Source organism: Lepidochelys kempii, chromosome 10, assembly GCF_965140265.1.
Source record: "Lepidochelys kempii isolate rLepKem1 chromosome 10, rLepKem1.hap2, whole genome shotgun sequence".
Classification (NCBI taxonomy): domain Eukaryota; kingdom Metazoa; phylum Chordata; order Testudines; family Cheloniidae; genus Lepidochelys; species Lepidochelys kempii.
Window position 1 is genome coordinate 65836484 of NC_133265.1, and position 15363 is coordinate 65851846.

General features: G+C 38.4%; 1 protein-coding gene across 1 annotated transcript in view; it reads right to left on the reverse strand.

Annotated features, from left to right (window-relative positions):
* The window catches only part of ATP8B4 (ATPase phospholipid transporting 8B4 (putative)), a 155913-nt gene that overhangs the window by 126838 nt on the left and 13712 nt on the right, over positions 1 to 15363 (reverse strand). The window contains exon 2 of the mRNA XM_073303976.1: positions 15237 to 15295. Within this exon, the coding sequence (XP_073160077.1) occupies positions 15237 to 15295 (59 nt within the window). The remainder of the gene's footprint in view (positions 1 to 15236; positions 15296 to 15363) is intronic.

The window sequence follows — 15363 nt, forward strand, 5'->3', positions numbered from 1 at the left end:
TGCACTCAACCATTCTGCAGACCTCTTAAAGATACTCTCCCCGGTTTTAACAATGTGTTTCTACTGTAAAACGCAAGCCTGTAAAAATGACACTTGTACGTTTTCAGCTCTTTTTACATTAGTGATAAACACAGGAGGTGGGGCTTACTATTTAATTCCTTTTATAAATGCAGAGGCAGTACAGCTATGGGACAAAGAATTTGGTATCTATTCTTGCTCAAGCATCATCAACAGAATTGTTAATTAAATTCCAACTAAATGAATTATTTGCATTGGTCTTCCCTGCAGAGCATGTGAGGGAGACTGCCACACCTGAGCCATTCTTTTAGATGACAAATCTGGAGAACTATCCCAGATCGAGGTATCAGTAGACGAGGTTATGGAACACATGATAAATTAAGCAGTAATAAGTCACCGGCACCAGATGGTATTCACCAAAAAGTTCTAAAGGAACTAAAATATGAAATTTAAGAGCTACTAACTGTGGTAAAAAACCTTTCACTTAAATCAGCTTCCTTATTAGATGACTGGATGATGGTTAATGTAACACTGATTTTTAAAAGAGGCTCCAGAGGCAATCCTGACTATTACAAATCAGGTTTCAGAGTAGCAGCCGTGTTAGTCTGTATTCGCAAAAAGAAAAGGAGTACTTGTGGCACCTTAGAGACTACCAAATTTATTTGAGCATAAGTTTTCGTGAGCTAAAGCTCACTTCATCGGATGCATTCAGTAATCCTAACTTCAGTACCCGCTAAATTGGTTGAAACTATAGTAAAGAACAGAATTATCAGACACCTAAAGGAACACAATACGTTGGGGAAGAGTCAACTCCGCTTTTGTAATGGAAAATCTTTCCTCATCCATCTATTAAAATTCTTTGAGGGCATCAGCAAGCATGTGGACACAGTGATCCAGTTGATATAGTGTACTTGGACCTTCAGAAAGCCTTTGACAAGGTCCCCACATCAAAGACTCTTATGTAAAGTAAGCAATCATGCGATAAGAGGAAAGGTCCTCTCATGGGTTAGTTACTGGTTAAAAGACAGTAAACAGTAAGAATAAATGGTCTTTTTCACAATGGAGAGAGGGAAATAACAGGGTCCCCCAAGGATCTTTACTGGCACCTGTGCTATTCAACATATTCATAAATTATCTGGAAAAGCGGTTGAACAGGGAGAGGTGAATTTGCAAATGATACAAAATTATTTAAGATCATTAAGTCCAAAACTGACTGCAAAGAGTTACAAAGGGATCTCACAAAACTGGGTGAAGGGGCAACAAAATGGCAGATGAAATTCAGTGCTGATAAGTGCAAAGTAATGCACGTTGCAAAACTTAATCCCAACTATAGATACAAAATGAAGGGGTCCAAATTAGCTGTTAACACTCAAGAAAAAGATTTTGGAGTCATCATGCTTCTCTGAAAACATCTGCTCAATGTGCAGTGGCAGTCAAAAAAGCTAAAAATGTTAGGAACCACTAGAAAAAGGATAGATAATAAAACAGAAAAATATTATGATGACACTATATAAATCAATGACTGTCTCCTGCAATCACCTTGCAGTCTGTTATACCTTTTATTTCCTGCCAGGAAACAAGAAAGTAGTCAGTCAATCTGGCTTCTGGTCCTTCTACTCTTGTAAGTAATAAGATACTCATCTCTTTTTGTAAAAAATGTGTTGGAAACTACTAGGTCATGAGCTTGTGCCAGTTGCACTATGCTTTCTCCTTCATCATTTAAAGTTCCACAGCCCTGGCCACCACATATGCTACAATATCCACGCATGTCTCTTCCAACATTCCTATTTAAATTGGCACCAATAACTACTTCATTTTTTAGAATTTGCTGAAGAGCAGTGTCTAACATTTCCCAGAAACTTGCCTTCTCTTCCTTGCCACAGCCCAACTGGGGCACATGTTTAACAAGCCACAGTAGCAAAATATGTTTAGCAAACACTGATAATACAAAGAATAAATAATATGTTAACTAGTAAGGGATAGTGTTTTAAGAGCACAGACAAGATATTCTAGTACAACTCATGATATTAACCGATTATCTTAAAAGGGCACAGTCAAGATAAAACAAATGTATCCTTACCTTTAGTACTCAGTAATAATACCTTGATTTAGAGATTATTGGAAAATGTCATGACATAGCACAATATTTTTAATGTCTGGATTTTTGTTTGTTTTATAACCAGATCTACTTAGATTATTCAAACTAGAAAAATATTCTTCAGCTCTATGGGCATTAATTCAATCAACTAGAACAGTCACTTTCAGTCTTTTGGATCTACGGAGAACACTGTGTCTCATGTCTCAGGAGTCTAATTTCCGACCCATAATTTACACAGGGAAACATGGTTTATAAATATTTTCTAGCCACATTTTCATTACAAAAATTTTGTTAGCCAGTGTTGTTAGTCTTGCATAATTCTCTGAGCACTGCTTCATTGAATTATCATTCCTGGTTTCTAACTGTCATTGTGGTGAACATAAATGGTCTTTGAACTGAAATTTATTTGCAAAGCTCTGATTTTGAAGAATTCGTTGGGGAACAAATTAAATTTCCCTTTGAGACTAATTTAGTTACTGTACGGTTTATTTCCTCCAAGACACTCTCAACAGCATACGTTGTACAACGACTTTCCCATACTAGCAAGTAATTTTTTCCTTCAAGAATGACATAGCTGGAGAGGAGGATGAGAAGCCCTGTATCACTGTATCCACAAACAATTGATATACATATATATGTAATAAAGGACATAAAGCATCAACCTTCCAGTGCCTAAAAAGAAATGTATTCTTCCTGTATTACCTATACCTACAAAACAGACAGGGAACATTTGAAGCCAAATTCAGACCTGGTCTAAATGGGTTCAACGCCACTGACTTCAGAAGAGTTTCACCTGCTTTCACCATGTCTGACTTTGGGTTCACAGGGCATAATTCAGCTAAAGCTATCAAGCAACTATTTGCCGTTAGCAGAATTTTATTTAACGAATGGCATCCCTACTTGCTAAGTATCCACTTTCAATCTGTAACTAACTGTAATGATAACTTCCAATTACAGGAGAGACTGTGGCTCACAAGTGTCACCCTGGGGGAGCTCTGGGAGAGATTATGCCTCAGGAAACACCATGGTTCCCAGGCTACCTGGGAATCAAGGGACTGTTCAAGCGGCACCATTCTTTGGATGGTGCAGCAAACTCCACCCTGCATCTCCTGGACAGTTCCACAGGTTGAAACAGAGACGGCAGGGCCATGTCCCCACCCCACTCTCTGCTATTTGCTGACTTGCACAGCAGGGGCCCTAGAAATGAATTTTCTCAGAGACTAAGGATTGTTAAAGGCCTAGCCCTTCCATGGAGGGGAGGGAGAAAAGGAGTTTGCATTATAGCCCTTCTACTTTCCCCATCGCTCAGACACAACCTGGCCTTAATATCTTTATAGCAGTAAGCCCAACACTTTGCACCTATGTATTTGTTAACCCTTAATTTTTTCCTCTCATATGTTCTAATTTTTATTCCCTAGATGGTATCTAACTCTCACTCCCATCTCTCAGAGAGATTGAAATACATCTGTAGGCTAACCTAATCCAAGTACAATTGCAAAACAAATTATTGAGATCAGAAAAGAATTGAGGATCATAAACCAAAAGGCGACTTGGGGCTTACAAATATTTAACTGTTAGTCAGTGATCCCACAAAGATTTACACACATGCTTACTGTGACTCTGAGCACCCCTGTACTTACACCCTACCTACTACTGTAATAATCTTCATACAAAATATGCCTTGGAAGTGTCATTTGAAAACTAACAACTCACTGATCATTAATATTCTTGTGTGATGTATGTACACAGTGTGTATTAAGAGATATGGATATAAGATACAGTCATGACTAACCTATGTTTAAGCCAGGCGTATTAGGGGATGTTGGTAAACAGGTCTGCCCTAGACTAAGGAATGTGCCCGATCATCAGGCAGAGATAATTAAGGTATATTTACATATAAGCAGTAAACAAGGCCATCAAACCAACAAAGGGTGGGGGGAAATTGCCAGAAGCAGAATAATTTGCATTTTAGCAAACACCAGCAGGGGAAGAAAGAGCATGGAGCTTCCTTCACCTCCAGACTCCATGTCACCTTCCTCACAGCTTGAATAAACTACTTTGAGTGAAGTCACTCAGAAGAATCCATTTAAAAGGTTTACTGGTCTATAAGGACAGGGGGCCGAACCTCAAGTGTAAGCAATTGAATCAACAGATTGTATACAGCATTACTGTACTATAAAAGTGTATAGAGTGAGGTCTTTTCTGAAAGCTAATGACCCACTGGTGATTAATATAATTGTGAAATGTATATATTAACACTATATGAGAGAATATGGATACTTCATGATACTATGCTTTAAAGTCTGTGGCCAAACAGGGACTCCCTCCCAGACAACAAAGAAGGTATCCACCTGTCTCCTATGTAAATTGAGCATGGTAGAATCAAAACAATGGAAGCCTTATGTACAGACAAGGTGATAGGATGCCCACAGGAAGGGAAGAACAGCATGAGGTCATCCTGCCTCTTGAAACAAAGTCATTGAACTTTGGAAGTTACAAGCAAGGACAGAAACCAACTTCTTAATCCATCACTAAACAGATACCAGAGAGCAGACCTCTTGCAAGCCGAGAAAGATGGGTGCTTCAACCAAGGAGAGGCTGAAGTCTCTGGAAACTGAATATAGCTGAGAGACCTGCTTAAGCAATCTCTTTCACCTAAGAAGACAAAGGAACCAGCACTTTTGGGCTTCTGGAGAAGATTCTGACCGAGGAGGGGGTCAGACACCATTTTTCTGGAAGACTGTGGGTGAAAAAAGCCATCTTAAACAAAGCCTGTCCCTTGATAGATTAAGTTTTAGATTTTTAGATGTGTATTTTCACTTTTATTTACTTGAGACCCTTTCTAACTTTATTCCTTTTACTTGGCATCACTTAACCTATGTCCTGTTAATACATTTGTTTTATTTTTACTATAAACCTACTCAATGTTGCAGGGAAAGGTGTATTTAGCCAGTTAAGTTAATAAGCTGTGATGTGCTTTGGTCTCTTTAAAGGAGCAAATGAACCTTGTTATTTCTCTGAACAGTTCAAGAGAGGGCTGGACACTGCAGAGCACACAGTGTGGGGAAAATTCAGGACTGGGAGTGTGTTGGGGTCACCTTGCTAGTTGTAACCAAGGCTGGTGGAAGCCAGAGTGGGGCTGCAGACAGGCTGCTGGGATCAGAGTTGCTGAACCAGAGCTGGCTGCATCGCATGTAGACACTCAGGGTGTGATCTGCATGCTTGTTTGCTGACTCTGAGTATCCCAGGCTGGGAGTAACAGTACCAAAGTCTTGTGAGATGCTCAGGATTACAGGTAAGAGGTGACAACTCCTCACTGGTCTGAACTGCACTCGAAACCCCATGAAACTTACCCTATGAGTAGACCCAATGACTTAAATGGGATTACTCATGGTGTGAAAAATTAGGCACAAGTTTAAGTTTTTGCAAGATAAGGGACTTCTATTGCAAACACTCTTATGCCCTTTTCGCTCTACTAAATCCCCTCATATTTGGATAAATTCTACACCTGGTTTTCAAATGAGCATAAGGGAGTTACGTGTCCAAATCCAATTGACTTTTAATGGAAGTTGGGTGCCTAACTCCCTCAAGCACATTTGATAATAGTAGGTAAGAGCTCTAAAAAGGGTGCATTTCTCAATACAATCCTGCCTAGTCACTCCAGTGAAAAAGTTGACTGACCTAGTATCAAAATATAGTTGGAATGTCTGCATAATGGCACATGCACCAATCAAAGTTTTACTGAAATTAACCCATCATTCTTTCATCTAGACAGGAACTGGTGCTCTATAAAATATAAAGCTGGGGTGGGCAGGTGTGAGGGTGCATCCTTGCCAAGCAATTTAGAGCTCATGTAAATTCAAGGTATTTTCATTCCTGCTTACCTAGAGCAGCTAAATCATCTTCTATGTGTCTTTAAATATTAAGAGAACCAGTTTCTCCTTTGTTCTCAGAGTCTTCTCTTTCCAAGTTCATGCTTGTTTTCTCACACTGAAGCTAGGAACTGACATCAAATGCTTTTGGTATTATTTAACATACACACGCATGCCAAAGCTACTCTCAAAAGCCTATAGAGAACAAGTAGCCTTTTCTTCAAAATAATACTAATTATTTTTTTAAACTGCATATCAATGTCCAGCTAGAAGAACAGGCAGCAGGGAGCTCACTATGAATATCTCATCCAAAGAACAGCAGCTGGCTCTACCATCATACATGACTGTGCAAATCCTTAAGCCTTTGACCTTCAGTCCCAAAGGAAAGCATGCTACCAACTGAACCAGTTTGGCACTTGGTACACAGGCACATAATTAAGCAATAACTGATATCTGGTTATCTCTCTATGGCAGATATAATAGCAGGAAACCTAATAATAAACTAAAAATATTACATTGGCTGGCACAAAATGTTACTATGTATTATAAAACAGTGCAAGTTAACAAAGCAAAAGTCACTATTTTATGGCATAGGAAGGGGAATTTTTCCTTTGTTACAAAGGAGAGATGTGAACACAAGCGGTGATCCTTTGAATGGCCACCACAGAGGGAAATAATGAGAACAAACAAGAGATCATGTTGTTTTTCACCACTGTGTATAGAACTTCTGTCGTGGGAAGAAATAGATCACTGTGGGGAGAAGAGAAGGCCCAATTTTTTTTAAATGTAATTTTATTATTTGGTGACTCATTGTGAAGCAAGTAGTTTCACAATGAGAAGTAAGTTGGGACTACCAAGTTACTTAATACTGAAGTAATATTACAAAGTATTACATAGTTTATGTTAGCTACATAAAGAGCCAAACTAACATACTCATATTATTCATCTTCCAATGAGCAAAGAAATTTGAAACTGGTCTTTTATACTTCAAGGGACTTTTGGCTTATCCACACTTGAAACACTTCAGCTGTAGCACTGCAGCTGTGCCACAGTAGTGCTTCAGTGTAACACACTACAGCAACGGGGGGGGTTCTTCCACTGGCATAGTTAATATACCTCCCCAAGAGATGGTAGTTAAATCAATATTATTACAAAGCAAATGGTGGTAGCAAAGAAGGGAAAAGATTACAAAATCTGCTGTGCATTGAAAGCATACAGGTATGCATGTTTTATTCCAATGAAAACAAGGATTTGGGTTATTTAAACATTCTCGTGCAGTGTTGTAAACCCAACAATAACATATTGTGATAGTGCATGGGAATTTATACAGTGAAACTGACTAGCTGAAACAAAAATGGAATGTGCAGTCTCTTTTCAATGTCAAAAAAAAAAGAAAGAGATTTTATTTATTTGAATTTTTGCAAACAACAATAAAAGAATATCCATCCAGTACTCTGGTATCTTTAACAAGCTTTGTAACATACACTAATAAATGTACACAATGAGATCAGGAAGTAAACTTTCATATCTCTGTGGCTAACACCGTGGTGTTAAAACTGAAATAATGTTGAAAATTCAAATTACTTTTCACCATATGATAAAGTGTTTTCAGACATGATTTATATGCTGCCACCATGCCTTTAAACATTCTGCAATGAATATACTATCATAAGCTAATTCTACTGAAGTAAATCACTTCTAGCAAGGGACTCAGATAATTAGTGTCACAGACTCACTATGGGATTCATCAAGAGTGAACCCTAAGATCTCATATTATTTCAAGAACCCTAATGACAACACCAAGGCAAGCTGTATGTGTTATACATGCACAGGATAACTCACGGCTCCAGAGTGAACATAATGCTGTGAGTCCTATAAGGGGGACTCGTGTCTTAATAAAACTATGATGGTGTTGCCTGAGCAATATACAGTTCCTGAATGGCACCAGAGCCCGAAGGGAGAATCATGATTTCGTATACCTTCCAGGATTCTCCGTTATCCATAATTTTAGACCTTTTCATTTATAAGCATGTAAGGGCACTATGCATAAAGAACATAAGTATCATCAGGATTTTTGCATGTGCATGCAAGGCAGAATTGTTTAAAAGTGTATTAAAATGGCAACTTCTTACTCAATAGTTCAACTTCCTGTATGTATTCAGAACAAAAGCTACTTACTTTAGGGATAAAATAAATTCACACTAATTTTATCTCCTGCCAACCCTACAGCATCAATACAGTTCAACAAGAGAGACAGCTAGATTCTATCGGCTCATGTATCATTAACAGAAATCTCAACTAAGTTCCAGCTCCAATGGTGTTGTCCAGGAGCAAGGGAGGGCAGAATGTTTACAGGAGGTGACCATGTACGAGTCATTAAAGCATAAAACTTAACTCACAGATCCCAGGTTGCACAGGGAAGGCTGACTGTTAAACCCTCTATTATCTTGTAAACTAAGCATATCTGATGCACAAATCATTGAGAGGCAGAGCAAACATAGAAACGTATTATGCCATTTTTGCAGTCAGTTTTCAGAGTAGAAAACCACTTTACACCATTAGTTTACACTAGTATTCCCACAGTCAGTATCACTGAGGGATAGGTATTACCAGCTTTTCTTTTTCGATTTGAAAAGAAAGAAATATAATAATGGAATGAGCAAAAGATGTGAGGTGAGGAAAAGTTTTGGAGAGGAGCTCATGAATGTTGGACAGCTGATTGCAGTTTGTTCTATTGAACAAAACACTCTTGCTCCTTTTTTATATTCTTACCTCTTGAGAACATTATTTTGCACACAACTGGCATACTCCAAAAAGGGCACAAAGTCATCCAAGTTGTAAAACTTACTTTTGGACATGGGGAATGTAAACCCAAAGTCTCTTGTGAAATGATTCACCCTTGTAGCAGATTCCTCCAGACCCAATTCCCTCTCATGTGGACAAATCTAAAAACTAATTTATGCTCTCCAAGCTGGTTTATGGGCAAGGAGGCCCACTTGCCAGTTGATTTTCCAGTCAGCCACTACCCTAATATCAGGATCCTGTCTTTAGGAAGTTTTTAGTTGCTCTGGGGTCCATTCCTGCAACACCATCTCCATTGTTCCAATGGATGGACCAGGAACATGGGCTCTCCTGCAAATTAGACAAAGAGGCAGACACATCCCCCTGAATGACTAATTCCTTGCTCTCCTGCATAGGTGCTGGAACAAGGGTGCTGGGGGGTCTTGGTAGTATCTAGTATGCCAGGCACACAAGTTTCTGCAAGTCCTCTGCCAATTCAGGTGGGATTTCTTTTTTCCCTCTCCTAGCACCAAACTGCATGCTGACGGCTCATTTCATAACTCAGTCTGTTTGCCGGGGTAAGTTCTGCAGCACAGTCAGAGTTGGGCCACCCAAGTTAGCTGCTAGTAAATCCCCTTTCTGTCGCTCATCCTAGTCACTCATTTGAGCTATAATGTTGAATTGAGCAAAATAAGCGTCCCAGGGAATTTTTCCCTCAAAGATAATGGGCCTTTGCATTATCTGAGCTGGGACAGCCAGACCTCTCTCTCTCGGCCTCTGCGGTTTACAAATGGGATAGAAAACTGTTGTAAATGTCTGGTCTTATCCAAGTTCTCTGTCTGGTTCAATTCCTCATTCGGACGGCTGCCTTCCACTGTGGTTTGACCCTTTGATTTCCTTCTGGAGTTGATTTTCATCTCCTTAAGTCCTTTCTGCAACTCATCTTGGTTAGCAAGTTCCAGATTGCCTAAAGCTTGCTTGGTCTCCACTATTTCATGGAAAACCTTCTTGTCTATGGGAGTGAGATTGCTGGTTACCTCATCAATCTGTTTTACCAATCCAGACCAGGAGTTTTGCAGCTAGGCTTCCCAATCTGTGCAGATACTTTATAGTTGTTGATCCAGAGATTTCACCTCTGTATGCAAGTCATCTCTCAGCCCTCTCTGGCAAACCTCCAGGTATATTTTAATCCCTTTTGTGAAGTCTCCAGCTCCTCTTTTAGATCTTGCTTTAAATCACACTGGTCATTTTTTATTTCTGCAAGCACCTCTATTTTCAGTTCTCACCTTGAAACTGAACCCCACTGCTAACATCAATGTTGCCCCTTTTTTGATCCTAGTGGCCAGTAAAAATTCTGGGTCCTGGGGATGTTCTACTTAGGAGGAAAAATTGGTGGAGTCTCTTATTTTCTTTGATGCAATCTTGTTTGTTTACATGGAATGTACAAAGTCTTGCTTCTGCAAATGCAGCAGGAACCAAAACAAAAAGGACCAATTTATTTTGCTTACAGCCCGAAGACCCTTTAGCCAGCATCAAACCCAAAAACTCTCTAGCTTTTTCCAGCATTATATACTGTACTTACAGCAAAAGGAGCATTCACAATGCAGTTTTAATGAGGTTTTAACACTACCCATAACAAGGTTTCACCCAGGTCTTAACACCGCAATGGAAATGTGTCACACAAGAACAGCTATAGAAGAGAAATTAAACATTGCAATAAGGGGAAAAGGTTCAAAAATACTAATGAAACATATGAATGAAGACTTAGAAACCATTACAACCAGATATGAAAACATTCACTCTTTAGTTTAATGGAAGTTTGGGGGATTTGCTAAATGGGTAATTAAGAACAAACTACCTCGTTTGACAGTAGTGTATATCTTGGAGTTGTTTGCTTGGCCAAATGCAAAATGATTTTGTTAAAATGAGAATACAAATTCAAAGTAATGTAATGATAGGCATTCTTCTAATAACATTTTAAAGTTTAGATAGAGAGGGTTCTGTTTCCCGTCTTTTCTTTTTATGTCCATTGATCTTCTTTGTCCAGAAAACCTTCACAGGTATATAATGTGCCAGGTACTCTGATCCTTATATGTTGAAAATACACCTCCTGACATATGAAGGAGTAATATTCTTAACTAAGGGACATCATTTTGTTCCTGCACAATCCAAGTTCTTAATTCCTATATAGCGTTAACGTTTGTTTATAATCTTTGCAGTGGTTCTCAAATTTCTCCAAATTGAAATCTCCCTCTCATCTAACTGGAAAGGGCAGGACAGTTGCATTCCCAAGGTTGAATATATATGTCTAAGGGTTCAGAGTAACAGCCGTGTTAGTCTGTATTCGCAAAAAGAAAAGGAGTATTTGTGGCACCTTAGAGACTAACCAATTTATTTGAGCATAAGCTTTCGTGAGCTACAGCTCACTTCATCGGATGCATACTGTGGAAAGTATAGAAGATCTTTTTACACACACAAAGCATGAAAAAATGGGTGTTTACCACTACAAAAGGTTTTCTCTCCCCCCACCCCACTCTCCTGCTGGTAATAGCTTATCTAAAGTGATCACTCTCCTTACAATGTGTATGATAATCAAGTTGGGCCATTTCCAGCACAAATCCAGGTCCGTCCCCCCACACACACACACAAACCCACTCTCCTGTTGGTAATAGCTTATCTAAAGTGATCACTCTCCTTACAATGTGTATGATAATCAAGGTGGGCCATTTCCAGCACAAATCCAGGGTTTAACAAGAACGTCTGGGGTGGGGAAGGGGGGTAGGAAAAAACAAGGGGAAATAGGTTACCTTGCATAATGACTTAGCCACTCCCAGTCTCTATTCAAGCCTAAGTTAATTGTATCCAATTTGCAAATGAATTCCAATTCAACAGTCTCTCGCTGGAGTCTGGTTTTGAAGTTTTTTTGTTGTAATATCACAACTTTCATGTCTGTAATCGCGTGACCAGAGAGATTGAAGTGTTCGCCGACTGGTTTATGAATCTTATAATTCTTGACATCTGATTTGTGTCCATTTATTCTTTTACATAGAGACTGTCCAGTTTGACCAATGTACATGGCAGAGGGGCATTGCTGGCACATGATGGCATATATAGATGAGCTATTACCAGCAGGAGAGTGGGGTGGGGGGAGAGAAAACCTTTTGTAGTGGTAAACACCCATTTTTTCATGCTTTGTGTTTATAAAAAGATCTTCTATACTTTCCACAGTATGCATCCGATGAAGTGAGCTGTAGCTCATGAAAGCTTATGCTCACATAAATTGGTTAATCTCTAAGGTGCCACAAGTCCTCCTTTTCTTTTTATGTCTAAGGGTATGTCTTCACTGGCACTGGAAGCAAGCCTCGCAGCCTGGGTAAACACTCACGCTAGTGTGGCTTGAGCTAGCACACTAGAAATATCAATGCAGACATTTCAACCTGGGCAGATGCTCAGGTTCTCAAGCCCACCTGACCCCCACCCCTAGGTTTGAGAGCCCAAGCTCCAGTCCAAGCCACAATGTCCATTCTGCTATTTTTAGCACATTAGTTCAAGTCCTGCTAGCACAAGTCTATCTACCCAGCCTGGAAGGCTGGCATCTAGCTGCCACACAGACATACCATTCATTTGAGCATTCACAGGTTCTGCTTAGTACTAAAACACAAAATTTAGGATCTGCTTATTTTGAATGTTCTAAAAGGCATTAATAATAAATATGTAAATAATAACAATGGAAATATTTATGACATGGTAAGGGAAAAAGAGAGAAAGCAAAACAGCCAAATGCATTATATTTCAGCCTCTGAACGTGGAACATCAACTGAACAATATAAAATTGTCATAAGCTTCCTGTGTAAGTGAAAATATATCTCACTACTTGACAATTAATGGAATTATGCAACCACATTAAAAACCATTGTGGGACAGTTGGAGTTGGTGGTTTTTCCAGGAAGTATTGTAACTATTAGTCTTGGTAAATTCATTCTAGTTTGAGTTATAGATTTAGTTCTTTTACAGTCACTGTCTATTAACGAAAATTAGGTTTCTCCTTTCCTATCCTTTCAAGAGACCTACCATACTTACTTTTTTCATTCTCTGTTTACTTTCTAAGTTTTTTAATTTCTCTGGCTTGATGTGTTCATTTTATGTAATGTTTTGGTGTTCTGGGCCTCTAAGTTCAAGACAGTATTCTACTCTTAAAGGAGCACAACAAACATCATAGTTTTGGATAATATAGCCAAATATTTGCTTGACAATTTGAACCATGGCTTTCAAGTCCATAATTAAAGAGACATGTGTCAAAACAGTTAAGCTCAAATGTATGTTTAGGGTCAAAAACTCTGTTTATAACGCTCTATAATGCTGTCTAAAAATCTTTGCATGTTTCATTTAAAAAACAGCCACCAATCATTGCAGCAGTGAGCGATTTAAAAAGCTATCAAAATTGTACAGGTTCTGGATATACATTTATGTACATGCACTATTAGAAATGGAGGACTCCTGGAAGAGGAAATGTATTCACCTAAAGTCACCATACTATTTGGCTCCCCACTATCAGACACCTATACAATTGTGAAATAGGATTTTCCACAGCCTAACCTTTAGATGAGTCCTTTTGTTAGGTATGAATGCCTGATCAGTGATCCTAAAATAATTTCTGCAATACATAAAGCCCTTTCTAATTACAGTAGAATAATCACAGTTCTGTGTTTGGTTTCAAGGTTTTTTTTTTTAATCCAAAATATTCTTTTTTAAATTATTGGGGCTGTCTAACAAGTCCCTCAACAGTTTAGACTAATTTATAGGATTGATATGTGCCTTTGCTTGTAAATTACTGTTCATTTGAAAGAGGGCTGCAAGGTAAACCACTGAGAAAAGATGAAAGTAAAACCAACGTAGATTTCTAATATTTCAGGTTTTTTCTAGTTTGCCAAATAACTAGAATTGCCAAAGGCAGAAAGTATTTCACACAATACACAGGATAATGCTTGTCTGACTGCTTGCAGGTATTTAGAGCTCAACTGCTTGGAAAGGAATAATTGCTAATTACTTACATTGTGAACTGATTTGCATCACTTGATTGTATTTTGGAGGGCAGGGAGTTTTTTCTAAGTGTAGTTATTTGTAATAAATCTCTGACAAACAGTCACTATAGTGATGTCTCAAAACAAACAAACAACAGCTAATAATGAAAAACCTATATCAAAAACAAATTACTGGCACTTTCCATGACTAATTCAGACCTGTCATCCTGCTTGTCATTATTTTTAAAATTAGGTCAGTCAACAATTAATTTTAAATTGCAAACATAACAATGAGAGGAAAGACAAATGCCAGATTGGTAAATCCTGTTGAAAAATTAAACTTAATTTTTAAAAGTACCAAAGAAACCACAACTTTCCGAAATAGGACTGTGCCATCAAACCTGGATTTTTACAATGCCAAGAAAAAGTTCTTGTTTTAATCATTTTCATACCAGCTGTTTTCTGAATGAAAAATACTCTAACATCTTTGAACCTGGATTTTGAAAAAGGAACTGTAGCGTTCCATTATGTCATTTACTTCAAATGCAGAAAAGTCAGGACAGGATTTCAAAACTTTAACACAATATATTACTACAAAGGACAATAGGGAGAAGGTGAGCTAAACTTTATGGTCGATGATCTATTAGGAAAAAACTGAGAACAAATAAGTTTACCAATTTAGTAATTATGCCCTCAAAAAAAATCCCTTAATTGTGTAGTAGTGACACTCTACAATCAAAAGAGGTTGCTACAATGACATGTATTTATAGTTATCAATATATTCTTTCAGAAACACTAAGCTGAGGAAGCTACAGTCCACGGGGAGGGTGGGAAATAATTTATTTCGTATGTGAAGATTAGAGAAGTCTGAGAGTTACAACATGTATGTATGTGTACACTGAACACTTCCTTGGGAATGTTAAGCGCTCCTCCTCCTATAAAAGTGAAAATATTCCTATACACTATGAATGCTCCAGTGGATGGCAGTGCACAGAAGCCAATCGGTGCTGAGTGACAGGGTTAATGTTTCACTCTTCACAGGAGTCCACTGGTTTCTATGAGATATTACTCATAGCAGGCTCATGTTTTTAGATGAAATCCATGTGTGTAACATAAGTAGGTCAACTCTTCCTCAGGTGATATTGATATGCCTTAGAATACTTGTTGTTACCATAATGCGATTGCCATTAATAGACAAATAAATTACTTCCCTAAATTTAATTAAACAGCAGAGTCAGCTTGGGTATTTAACCTCCCCGGTCAAAGATTTCCAGCTCAACCGTGTAGACCCAGGAAGTTCAAATAAGACGTTTGAGTATTATCTGAACTAAACCTCTAAAACTTTTGGGATTTTCTGAACATTACTGAAAACTCTCCATACATCTATGTGTGAATATACATCCCTTACCGTGCAGGGTTTCAATGCTGAATATGCATTATACTCACAGCATACTGAAATTTTTCATTATGTTCAGGATCATTGGCTTTCACCCTCCGCTCCTCCTCTGAAAAAAGAAAAAAAACCCACCATAGTATCTTAAAAGACCAAACAGAGCTGAGAACAAAAGTGTAA